This window comes from Microplitis demolitor, chromosome 8 (assembly GCF_026212275.2).
Source record: "Microplitis demolitor isolate Queensland-Clemson2020A chromosome 8, iyMicDemo2.1a, whole genome shotgun sequence".
Taxonomy (NCBI): domain Eukaryota; kingdom Metazoa; phylum Arthropoda; class Insecta; order Hymenoptera; family Braconidae; genus Microplitis; species Microplitis demolitor.
The window spans coordinates 12,506,894-12,518,579 of record NC_068552.1 but is presented as its reverse complement, the minus strand read 5'-3'; the positions used below and the strand labels follow the sequence as shown (position 1 = coordinate 12,518,579).

The 11,686-nt window shown below is 28.1% G+C and overlaps 4 protein-coding genes across 6 annotated transcripts; 2 read left to right on the top strand and 2 right to left on the bottom strand.

The window, feature by feature from the left end:
• The first annotated feature begins 168 nt into the window (after positions 1–168).
• On the top strand, positions 169–2,628 carry LOC103573942 (separin). Its single transcript, XM_008553233.1, has 6 exons — positions 169–501; positions 567–783; positions 850–1,124; positions 1,199–1,335; positions 1,412–2,253; positions 2,353–2,628. The coding sequence occupies exons 1-6, from the start codon at positions 286–288 to the stop codon at positions 2,502–2,504; spliced, it is 1,839 nt and encodes a 612-aa protein (XP_008551455.1). The 5' UTR covers positions 169–285; the 3' UTR covers positions 2,505–2,628.
• Positions 2,529–4,447, bottom strand: LOC103573943 (mannose-1-phosphate guanyltransferase beta). The gene is made up of 5 exons (XM_008553234.3): positions 4,321–4,447; positions 3,953–4,137; positions 3,298–3,853; positions 2,966–3,197; positions 2,529–2,853 (listed from the first exon to the last, which is right to left on the bottom strand). The coding sequence occupies exons 2-5, from the start codon at positions 4,103–4,105 to the stop codon at positions 2,685–2,687; spliced, it is 1,110 nt and encodes a 369-aa protein (XP_008551456.1). The 5' UTR covers positions 4,106–4,137; positions 4,321–4,447; the 3' UTR covers positions 2,529–2,684.
• On the top strand, positions 4,192–7,209 carry LOC103573941 (conserved oligomeric Golgi complex subunit 2). 2 transcript variants are annotated; one of them, XM_053741143.1, is made up of 3 exons: positions 4,192–4,212; positions 4,840–4,980; positions 5,060–7,209. In XM_053741143.1, the coding sequence occupies exons 2-3, from the start codon at positions 4,909–4,911 to the stop codon at positions 7,115–7,117; spliced, it is 2,130 nt and encodes a 709-aa protein (XP_053597118.1). In that variant the 5' UTR covers positions 4,192–4,212; positions 4,840–4,908; the 3' UTR covers positions 7,118–7,209. The 2 variants fall into 2 exon arrangements, with proteins under 2 accessions (XP_053597118.1, XP_053597117.1); XM_053741142.1 differs by lacking the exon at positions 4,192–4,212 and adding an exon at positions 4,532–4,578.
• On the bottom strand, positions 7,198–10,289 carry LOC103573940 (alpha-soluble NSF attachment protein). Of its 2 annotated transcripts, none has more exons than XM_008553231.2 (5): positions 10,029–10,289; positions 9,325–9,521; positions 8,978–9,243; positions 8,700–8,873; positions 7,198–8,601 (listed from the first exon to the last, which is right to left on the bottom strand). In XM_008553231.2, the coding sequence occupies exons 1-5, from the start codon at positions 10,118–10,120 to the stop codon at positions 8,452–8,454; spliced, it is 879 nt and encodes a 292-aa protein (XP_008551453.1). In that variant the 5' UTR covers positions 10,121–10,289; the 3' UTR covers positions 7,198–8,451. The 2 variants fall into 2 exon arrangements, with proteins under 2 accessions (XP_008551453.1, XP_053597120.1); XM_053741145.1 differs by having other exon boundaries at positions 9,325–9,518.
• Between the last annotated feature and the right edge of the window lie 1,397 nt (positions 10,290–11,686).

The window sequence follows — 11,686 nt, the reverse complement described above, 5'->3', positions numbered from 1 at the left end:
GGTTGGAATACTCCTTCAACTGTTTAAATCCTCTATGATGCGAAACCCTGTTATTCAATTTTACAAAGCGTCGTGCGCGTCTCATCAGAATTTACTTATACTGACATCTATTTTATAATATTTTTAATTTTTCGCCCGTTATTTATTCTTCTCTATTAAAATTTTTTTTTCAGTGATCTGATCATAACAAACAATCCCAACACATGTCACTTCAATTTAAATTGTTAAACAAATGTTTTTCTTCATTGTTTATTGTTATATATTTTCTTATATTTATGCTTAAAAATGCCTACAAGACATGATAAAATTCGACAAGTTTTGCGTGATTTTACGTTCGACACAGAACTACATAAAAAAATATCTGAGAAAGTAATTCCAGCTGATGATTCTCATAACAAATCTAAAGATGATTTAAATAATCATTTAAAAAGTTTGGCAATTAATACAGAGAGTGTTCAGCATGAAGCTCTCAATAAAATGATGGCCCTTTCTTTCTTTGCTGTAAGATTTAAATAATTAATTTTTTTTGTTTGTTGTATGACAGTTACAGTTGTAAATTTTTTTAGGCTGGCGAAGAGGCGAAGGGAATAAATCATTTAGTACAAGCTCATGCTGTCATTCATAGGCAACAAATAAATTTTAGACATATTAAATCTAAAATACGAGATCAAGTTTTCGCGTCATCAATAAATTATGGTATAAATCCAGATTACATTGAGTTTGATGTTGATTGTATTGATGGGCTTAATTCACTGAAAGCCAAACTGTCAGAACTTCCTAAAGGTAATTTTTATTTATTTTGCTGTTAACTTGAATAAATTATTTGTTCAAATATAATTTAACTTGTAGAATGGTACATGATACAAGTAACTGTTCAATATGAACCACCAAAAGCGTGTCAACCACCAGTAACTACGCATCCAATGCACGTAGTAATTTTACCTACTGGTGAAAATTCCTTCGAACCTTTTTGTATAACTATACCAAAACCTCCTACGAATATGTTCGATATCTGTAAAGAAATTACAGATTTATTACTTAAAAATAAAACTGATTTAAGAGGCAAATATACGAATCATAATATATATTGGAAAATGAGAGCTAAACAAAATAACACCATGGAGGTATGATTTTTGTTTATTTTTAACTATTTTTTTTGTATATAATAAAAATGTATGTTATATTTATTATTTTTTAGAGTGCAGTTAAAGAAATGGAAAATAATTGGCTACGAGAATGGAGAATATTATTTATAGCAGATCCACTGGTACCTTCAGATTTAATTAAAAGCCTGCATGATATGATTGATAAACTAATAGCTGATGATTCTACTCAGTACGTTATTAATTAATATATGAATATATTTTTATAATTAAATTTATTTTCAATATTTAAAAAAATTATTTTTTAGTGAACAAGTGTCTCCAAAAGTTGAATGGTTGTTGAAAAAAATTACCACATGCTCTTACTGTTTAACAAAGACAGAAATAATAAGAGCAGTTAATTATATACTTGCAGATAATAAAAAACTTGCTAAAAATATTATTTTATCAATCCATGGAAGGCAAAAAGAAATTAATCAACTTCAAAATGAAAAAAGAAAGACATTAGTTCTAGTTATCGATGAACATATGGATTACCTACCCTTTGAAGCAATGAGTCTGTTAAAAAAACAACCCGTTACTCGATTTTCATGTGTTCATTTAGCTTATGCAATGTTTAAAGAACATGAAGATACGATAGAAGAAGGCTGTAAAGTTATTGATTATCGTAAAGAACTGTGTACTTTTATTGTTAATCCGGAAAATAATTTACCAAGGATGGAAGCGCGTTTAAAACTATTTTTAAAATATTGGCTGTCAGATTGGAAAGGAATTTACAATAAAAGACCTGATCAAGGTGAATTTTCCGCAGCATTAACAGATCACAATATCCTTATGTATAATGGTCACGGCAACGGTGTTCAATTTTTTTCTGGAGAAGAAATAGAACGTTCACGAGTCAACTCAACAGTCCTTTTGTTTGGGTGCTCTAGTGTAAAACTTGTGCCTGTTGGAGGACGTTTTCCACCTTATGGGGTGTCAAATCAATATTTAACAGCTTCTAGCCCATGTATTGTAGGAATGCTTTGGGAAGTTACAGATGGAGATACTGATAAAATGACTGCTAGTTTCATAAGTAATTGGATACCTTCTACAGCACCAAGACCTTGGTCTCATGTTGATACTGAACGATGGATTAATGGTGAACTCAGTAAGCGCTTAAATAAAAATTAATTAAAACATATACATATACATAATTATAACAATCTAATTTACATATTTATAATTTATTAAATAATTTCTTTTATAGAGTTTAAAGGTGTCGTACAAACATGTGAGTTTAAACAACTGCAAGAGCCAGAATTGTTGCGAGCGTTTGCTGAAGCAAAAGAAGTTTGCTCGCAATATATGACTTCAGCAGCAGCTGTTGTCAGAGGATTGCCCATTAAACTTAAGTATTAGATAAAAATACGAAAAAAAATAATGTCCTTTTTTTACATAAAAGTAATTTGATTTATCGTAAAAATGGTATAAACTTCAGTCAAATGATTTTTGTATAAAACAATTAATCATCTTGCACAAAGGCTTGATTGTCTTTTGTAAATAATTTTTAAACCTTAAGAATTCACAAGCAATATATTGTCACATGATAATTTGTGGTTCAGGAACAGATGTGGCAATACTTTTATGTGGAAGTACTTGGCCACCATTAATATATAACTCGTCTTTGACAATAACATCCTCACCAAGTACTGTAATTCCTTCCATTCGTACCCATCGTCCGACAACACTTCTCCATCCGACGATACATCTAGTCGAACAAAGATAAAGTTAATTTTTTGAAATTATATAATTTAGGATAATAATTATATTTTATGTTTATTACTAAGCAATAAAGCTTTTTAAATCGATAAAAAACTTACCCATCAAGCCAAGCATGCTCTTTCACAGTTGAAGATTTTAAAAGAGTTGAACGTTTAATACAACAACCATCAGCTAAAGTAACACCAGGCCCAATTGTAACATTGGGACCTATTCTACAATCTTTACCAATCTTTGCTGTTGGGTCTACAAGGACGTTGCCGACTACGCCTTCGCCTGTGTAAAGTTTTTCTGGCGATTTTTCTCTCAGTGATGCAAGATACAAGCACATGCCTAAAAAAAAAAAATTGATTAGATGAAAGTCAAAGACTTAGATGTAGAATAATTTTGTACTTTTATATTTAAATATTAAAATTGATAAAATATATTATACCAGTTAAAAAGTCTTTTGGCTGTCCTACATCCATCCAAAATCCTGGTAGCTCCATAGCATACAGCTGTCCATCTTTAGCCATCCCCGGAAATACTTCTTTTTCAATACTCATAGGTCTTAATTCTATCCTATTAAGTACACTAGGATTTAGAATATAAATACCGGCATTAATTTTATTCGACACAAATTCTTGTGGTTTTTCAATGAAACTTTCTATTTTTCCATCTTCTTCATAAACAACAACTCCGTACTTGGACGGCTCTTCAACTTTAGTTACAACAATTGTTCCTTCTCTACGATGTTTTTTGTGAAATTCCAAAAGTTGTTTAAATGGAAAATCACAAATAATATCTGAATTTAATACATAAAATGGTTCGTCACTTGTCGTTAAAATCTGACGTGCCAGTGCAATTGGACCGGCCGTACCTAGAGGTTCACTTTCATGTGAAAATATCAAACTAACACCAAGTTTTTCAGCTTCTGCTGTAAGTTCTTTTTCCATCTCTTCAGCACGATATGACACAGCCAGAATTATTTCAGTGACATTTGATTCTACCTAGAGGTGCAAAATACGTTTTATAAATAAATTTATATAAAAAAATTACTATTATTTATAATTATTGATATTTAAATAAAAAAATATTAAATAATTTACCAAAGCCTCGATCTGATGCATCAACATCGGTTTGTTGGCAAACTCTACAAGTGGTTTAGGTCTACTAAGAGTTAAAGGCCTCAATCGTGTTCCATATCCACCGACAAGAATTAATGCACGTAGTGTGCCCATTTTTTTTCGTTTTTCTGGCATATCTTGATGTCCAATAATTCAAAAAAACATTTCTGTAAAAATAAATAAAATTAATTAACAGAAATAAATTAAACAACAAATTACTCAATCAATATATCTTATCAGCGGTATGTTTGTTTTTAAATTATTAAAAATAATTAACATTATATACAATAACAAACAATAACTTATGATGCAATTTATAGAGATTGTTAAAGTATTTTATTTATTAATACCTGGGTTATTCCAATTGTGCTTTTTTTTTTAAATCCTTACTATATGATAAGTAGTCTCTATAAAATTAAAAAGTTTATCTTGTGATTGTTGGCGATTGTCGCGTCAAAACTTGCCACGCACCGACACTCACACTATAAAATTAAATTGTTAATTACCTATATTCATCATATTTATCAATGTAGTGACTTGCCACGTAAGTATAGCTTGTCATTTGACATGTGTGTTTACAAAGGGTACTATTGCATACGTGGACTATAGTAAGTTTTTATTAAACTGTACTTGAATTCAATTTTTTGACAGAAAATAAATAATATTTAAAAAAAGTCACGTACTTATACTGATACTTTAGTCCATTAATAAAACGTTTTACGTGTACAGTGTATTTGTAAAAGTATTAAAGGCTCGTGAATTTTATTTTTATAAAAAGTACTAACATATAAATAAATTTATAAATAATTTTTTAACTTTACCAAAAATTTTATAAATATATAATTAAATCAAATAATTTATTGCTGAAGGAAATAAAATAATATTTGAAGAAATTTATACAAATAATTGTAGTCATTTAAAATAAAAAAATTTTGAAAATGACAGAAAATAATTTTACATTACCACCGGCTCCAAATGATTTATGTTTTACAACAGAAGATTTTATTGCGGTATGATTTTTAATTTAACCTAAAAAAAATATATGGTTTAATAAATTATATTAATTTATAATTATTAATTTTATTCTAGTTGGATTTTGATGTTGACAATTTTTTACATGAACACAGAAAAAATGCAAGTTTAGAAACAATGAGAGATGATCTTGGAGTTTACTTGAAAATACTGAGATCAGCGATGATTGAACTTATAAATAAAGATTATGCTGACTTTGTTAATCTATCTAAGGATTTAATTGGTCTTGATAAAGTTATAGATCACTTACGAGCACCTCTTGGTCAATTACGTGAAGAAGTTATGCAAATATGTCAAACATTAGATACGGCTACGAAGGATATGGAAAATGGATTACAGGAACATCAACGGATACGTGATTTAAAACAATCAATGCATAGCCTAGGACGCGTTTATAAATCAGTTTCAAAATTAAAATTAATACTAGAATCCCACATAATTAAATTGGATATTTTAGAACGTGCTGCTACTGAATATAATCAATTAAGATTTCATATGACAAGATGTAAAGAATATATATCGGAAGATTTAAATAATAATTTTTTGGAATTAGAAAAACAGTTAATGAACAGTCTTGATTCACAATTATTGTCTTGTATTAAAAATAATGATAAAAATACTGATAATCTTATTTGTTGTCTCAGAATTTACGTAACTATTGATAAAATTGATGAGGCAGAAAATTTAGTGAGAAAAAAAATAGTATCAGTATTAATAGAAGATATTATTTTAGAAAAAAATATAAACAATGAATTCCTTGGTCTTCAAGATCTTTACAAAAAATTATTGAATATATTGGATGTAGAATTAAAAAAATTATTGGAAGTTACTTCGCATTCTGACGTAACAACAGGACGTAATTTTAATTTTCTTGTTAATAGTTTTTGGCCAGAAGTTGAAGAAAAAATAGAATTACGTTTAAAACAAATTTTTGCACCTGGTAATCCTGATTTGTTTTATAAACGCTACACAGAATCATTAGAATTTGTTACTAAGCTGCAAGCTAAATGTAAAAATGACGATAATCTTGCTCAATTAAAGTCTCATCCACTTTTTATACAATTTCTTAAGAAATGGAATTTACCAGTTTACTTTCAAATTCGCTTCCAAGAGATTGCTGGATCAGTCGAACAAATTTTATGTCATCCTGTATCACCTGGATCAATTAAAATAAATGTTACTAATTTATATCCTACTGACACTGATAAATTTTCTCTTTATGTAAGTGAAACAACATGGGAATGTCTAATGAAAACTTGGTCCGATGGAATATTTCTTCCCCAATTACTTCATCAGTTTTGGAAACTAAATCTTCAAATATTTTCACGTTATCGAACATGGATAACTGATGCATTGAAACAATCTTGGAATACCGGAACAAGATCAGCAGCAATAAATAGTAATATTATTGAACCAGAGCCGCCAAATCGATTGGAATTTCTCGTCTGTCTTTATACTGATTTGGAAAAAATAATTAAAAAATTGTCAATTATTTTAGAAGTTGCGCTAATGAAACTAATCAATATTACACCAACGATTGCCAACTTGTTAAATGAATCTTTAGATGATATGAAATCAAATTTGATGTCAGATTTACCAAAAATAACTCACGAAATAGTTCAAGAATTATTAACAAAAAGTTCACCAAATTTAAAACAAGTTAGTGATATTCCAAGACTTTTTAGACGAACAATGAGAGAACGACCAACTCAACCTTGTGCTTATATAAAAAATGCTCTTGGTATACTGATTGAATTTCATTCAACTTATCAAAATATTGTTCCTCACGCTGTTATTCACTGGCTTAAATTAACGTTGTCTTCATTAAGTGAACAATATTATTCGTCAGTTAAAGATGTCCTTGAATCAGTTCAAAAGACGGAAGAAAGTCTTAGAAGGCTAAAAAAAATTCGTGACAAATCATCTGGAACGTCTTCATCAGAAATTCAAGGCATTAGTGATGATGATAAAATTAGAATACAGTTAGAAATAGATGTTTTAAATTTTGCTGATACTGTCAAGACACTTAATATTGATAGATCCGATATTCCGCATTTAGATAAATTGACAGAAGTTGTTGACTCTGCTGTCAAATATAAAAATGAATTAAAATGATAATAAAAAGTAATTAATTAAGCAAAATAGATTGTATATATTGTTAAATTTTTTTATATATTAATTAAATAAATAGGAGATTGAGTGAACAATTATTTTTTAATCAAATACTCTACATTTTCGAATTAGATTTATAAGTTTATTTTTTATCCTCGTATACATGTATACGTTTATCGGCTGTCTTGTATGCGAGTGTAATACATAATAATAATGAGTGGAATGTAATTATTCCACGTGGGTGTCAAACCTACGATTATTTTATTAATTTATTAATCCAATTAATATATTATTTAATAATTGATTATAGCCAGAAGATAAATTACCTTCATAAGAATAAAAATGTTTTTACTTAATGAAGTTAATGAATGATTCTTTACTCTTCCTCATTACTTTACGATACGCGATATTTCAATGACTGATATTTTTTTTTTTTTTTGTTACTAATTAATTTAATTGTTAATTGTTTAACTTTACTAATCAGAGCTTAATTGGAATTACATTCCCCTAATGTCTTACATACACAATAATAAATATTTATATAACGATGCATTGAGTAGTAATGAGTACACAAAAAAAATCAATTAAAGTCTTGCCAGCAATGTCACCAGTAAATTTATTCATCTACTTGTTAAATTGAATCTTATCAACAAACATAAATTTTTTTAAATCAAATAATGCCAATTATAGTTTTTTTTTTTTTTTTTTTTTTTTTAACTATCGTCTCATTGATATTAAATTACTTTTGTTTGCTGACATGATTAAGGAATATGACCTACAAAATATTACAATGAAATAATCATACAATTAATATACAATAAATAATATCCATTAACATTTTTTTAAAATCCATAGTAACATATTTATCTGAAGAAAAAAATATATATATATATATATATAATAAAAAAATAAAAACAAACAAATATCATATTCCTCTTCTTGTGATTTTAACCATTCATGATAATTACTTTACTTTTTTAGTTGCTTGATAATAATAGTTTTACTACTTACTTATTAATTTTTCAATATCAATATCAATTATAGTGAACCTAGCTAATTGATCAATGAATGAACTATACTATCAAGCGCGGTTTATAGTTTGCAGTCTGTTGAGAAGTTTGATAATTCAATGAGGTCTGAATTATTATCAGCAAAATATTGGATATTTAATGGATGGATGTGAACAAGATCATTAAGGCTTTAATGGAATTCAATTTCTAAATAATAAATTAATTAACAATTGATGAAAGCCGAATTTCAAATGGAAAAAAATACAAACATGGTAAAGAGAGGAAGAATACCGATGACATAATGCACTGAACAACTACAATCACTGATCAGCGGAGATCAGGGTTGTCATTTATTTGTTTCTTTATACGAAGTAGTATCGTCGTGTACCACTGATCTAGTCGTGAAATTGAATCGTATTCCTTAACTGTGTCTGTAAAACCTTCGATGTTTTGTTCTTCAAGGTGTTCAATCAATGTCTGAAAATATCATGAAAAATTTATATATAGAAAATTATTATTAAATTCTAAAAGAATATGTATATACATATATATATATATATATATTTTTTTTATACCTTTATGAGTTTATATTCTCTAGAATCTTGAAATGCTGGATACTGTTCATTGTATCTTTCAATAGCATGCTCAGCATTGAGTGCGTCGACACACAAGTTACAAAGTGCTGCCCTGAAAAAGTATTCTTTTGCACTATACTTGAGTAGCGGACTTTCAAGTGATGACATTGCAACCTGTTAAGAAAAATAAACCAAGAAATTTGTTATAATGTTCTTATTAATTTTTAAAAAATTTAAATAAATCTTTGAACTGTATGATCAAAAATACTATATAATACCTGTTCATAAATTTGAATAGCTTTTTCATAGTTTTTAAGCTGCGCAGCGTACTGAGCAACTTTTAAAAGGCATTTGTTGGCAGATGAGATACTCTCTTCGCCTTTGAAATAATCAGCGGCTTGTTCATAATGATGGACAGCACGTTCCAAGTCTACAGCTTCATTTTCATACATTTCAGCGATGGTTTGATGATGTTTAGCAGCCATCGTAAATCTTCCCATGTCTGTATAAATCTCAATGGCCTTTAGAAGACAACTAGAAGCCTCTGAAATAAAAAAAAAATTAGTGTTGCATTTATTTTTTCATGCTCACTAATAATAAAAATAATCAAACAGCTTTGGCTCACCATTTGCATCAGTCTTCTTGTAACAATTAGCAGCATCAACGTAATTTGTGGCTGCGTCATGTTTACTACCAGCTTTGGCGTGAAGTATTGCAGCTTCGCAGAAAGCATTTCCAGCATTTCCCCACTTCTTGGCCATTTTGAACAGATTTGCTGCTCGTTGATAACATTCTACTGCTTCGTCTACCTTTGAAGTACTGCTAAAAAATATAAATTTATGCCAATCGCTTCAACTGACATTGTTTTTTGATAAAAAAAACATGCGTTTATATTTAAAGTTAAAGGGCCAAGGGTAAAAAAATAAGCTGTCATCAAAAAAGAAAGCTCTAGTTCCACGTGTCATTATCAATAGTGACGACATGTCAATATTTTTTACTTCAACTATGTAAAGATATAATTGTTTACTAATGTATTGTCAGTCGCGCGTGCGTGTGTACTTAGCACATAAAATCTTTCTCACACCCTAAACACGAGGAAAAACTACACTCCTCTGTTGAGACGTAATTGTAAACCTTCAAAATTTGTTTTTTTCTTTTTTTATTGTTTCTCATTTCTGTAATCAATAAACTTGATAATAAAAAATATAAAATATAAAAAAAATATTGTCACGTCATCAATTGTATGAAGAAACAGATGATACAATAATGAAATGTCAGTAAATTCAATCGGCCGCGCACTTGAGTAAATCGATATAACTCGTTACTCACCCAAAGAGAGAGCTAAAAAGTCCTTTGGATGAATTAAGCTTTTTCTCAGCATCAGCCATAAGCTGTAATGCTTTTTGTTCGTTGTCTGCCATCCTTGATTTATTGTTTTAATAACAGAACAACAAATTTTATAAACGAACGCGATTAAACACGTCCGTACTAACTTTTATTTTACTGCTGGATCCTAGGACAATATTGATAATGCATTCACACAATGACACTAGAACGAGAGCGATTGGAGAATAGAGGGAGAGATGACACACGAGTCGACGTGTTCATGTTATGACCACCTGGTGGCACTGCTTGATAAAAATAAAAAAAACCATTTTTTTTAAAAGGTAATACGTTAAATTTTACTTCTTTTAAATAATCTATTTTTGTTATTTGTAATAAATTATTAATTGAATTACAAACAACTATCGATTATTGTGATACTCTGTTTGCTAATTCAGGATATTTAATCGAACATTACACGAATGTGAATGTAGCTGATAATTGTCAATTTTATAAATTTTGAAATATGTGAATTAAATAAAAATCGAATAAAATTAAAAAAATGCGCATTTATAGAATTTGAAAATCAATATGTGCATTTTTTTTTAATTTTTTTTTTTTTAATTGTTCAGTTTGTTTATATGTAATGTTAAATATGTCTCATATCTGCTATATTCACATGAATTTGAATGTTGTAAATTTTCGAGTACTTAAGTTAATAAAATGTAAGATGATCCCGAAGTTAACAGAAAATTAGTAATTTTCGGATTTTTTTTTTTCAATAAATAAATTACAAAAAAACAAAAACTAAAAATATGCACATGTAGAAAACTTAAAAAACTACAGGTGGATTTTTTTTTAATACTTTCTTTTTTTTTTTCATTTATTTTTTAAAAATAATCTAAAAATTATTAGACATCAGCTAACTTCAGTATCATAAATGTAAGTGGATTAGAAAAATAAAAATTCGTATTCAGATTAATGAAAAATTTTTACGCGCATTTTGTTAAATTTCATTATTTTAATTGGCTGATGCCTACTACATTCACACTTATAGTAAATAATTAAAAAAAAAATTCTATAAATGGGCATTTTTTAATTTTATTTGATTTACATTTTGTACACCTCAAGCGCGAAAGTGCTGAGGGTGCTTTATGATCGCTCTAAATTTTTTGACTCACTCACTCACATTAAATTTTCTCTATACTCTTTTGTTCATTTATTTCAAAATTATAATAATTGTCCAATGTCTGCTACATTCACAATTATGAAAATTATGAGTGTGAATGTAGCTGATGATTGTCAATTTTAAGAATTTTGAAATAAGTGAATTAAATGTAATTCAAATAAAATTTAAAAATGTGCGCATTCATATAATTTAAAAATCAGTATGCGCATTTTTTTTTTACTTTTATATTTTCAATTGTTTAATTCTTTTATTTGTAATTTAAAATTTCTCATATCTGCTACATTCACACCCATCGAAAATTTTTAACAACATTCCTAAAATTAATAATCTACTATTTATTTAAAGAATGAAGAAACTTTTGTCCGATATCTCTATGATAAAAATTGAACTGATTAATGAAATTTAATATCATTGAAAATGTCTTAGTTTCAATGTATCCACTTTTTGTGATACAAAACATGCAAACATTTAACTT

Bases quoted from the DNA above. Each gene is read 5' to 3' on its own strand.
- LOC103573940 (XM_008553231.2), bottom strand. From the start codon at position 10,120: ATGGCAGACAACGAACAAAAAGCATTACAGCTTATGGCTGATGCTGAG. The intron at 8,874-8,977 runs GTATTATATAGT...TTTTCTTAACAG, and splicing joins CTATTCAAATTTATGAACAG to GTTGCAATGTCATCACTTGA. The intron at 8,602-8,699 runs GTATAAAAAAAA...TGATATTTTCAG, and splicing joins GAGAATATAAACTCATAAAG to ACATTGATTGAACACCTTGA.
- LOC103573941 (XM_053741143.1), top strand. From the start codon at position 4,909: ATGACAGAAAATAATTTTACATTACCACCGGCTCCAAATGATTTATGT. The intron at 4,981-5,059 runs GTATGATTTTTA...ATTTTATTCTAG, and splicing joins CAACAGAAGATTTTATTGCG to TTGGATTTTGATGTTGACAA.
- LOC103573942 (XM_008553233.1), top strand. From the start codon at position 286: ATGCCTACAAGACATGATAAAATTCGACAAGTTTTGCGTGATTTTACG. The intron at 1,125-1,198 runs GTATGATTTTTG...ATTATTTTTTAG, and splicing joins AACAAAATAACACCATGGAG to AGTGCAGTTAAAGAAATGGA. The intron at 1,336-1,411 runs GTACGTTATTAA...ATTATTTTTTAG, and splicing joins ATAGCTGATGATTCTACTCA to TGAACAAGTGTCTCCAAAAG.
- LOC103573943 (XM_008553234.3), bottom strand. From the start codon at position 4,105: ATGCCAGAAAAACGAAAAAAAATGGGCACACTACGTGCATTAATTCTT. The intron at 3,198-3,297 runs GTATAATATATT...TTTTTTTTTTAG, and splicing joins GCCAAAAGACTTTTTAACTG to GCATGTGCTTGTATCTTGCA. The intron at 2,854-2,965 runs GTAAGTTTTTTA...TTGTTCGACTAG, and splicing joins GAGCATGCTTGGCTTGATGG to ATGTATCGTCGGATGGAGAA.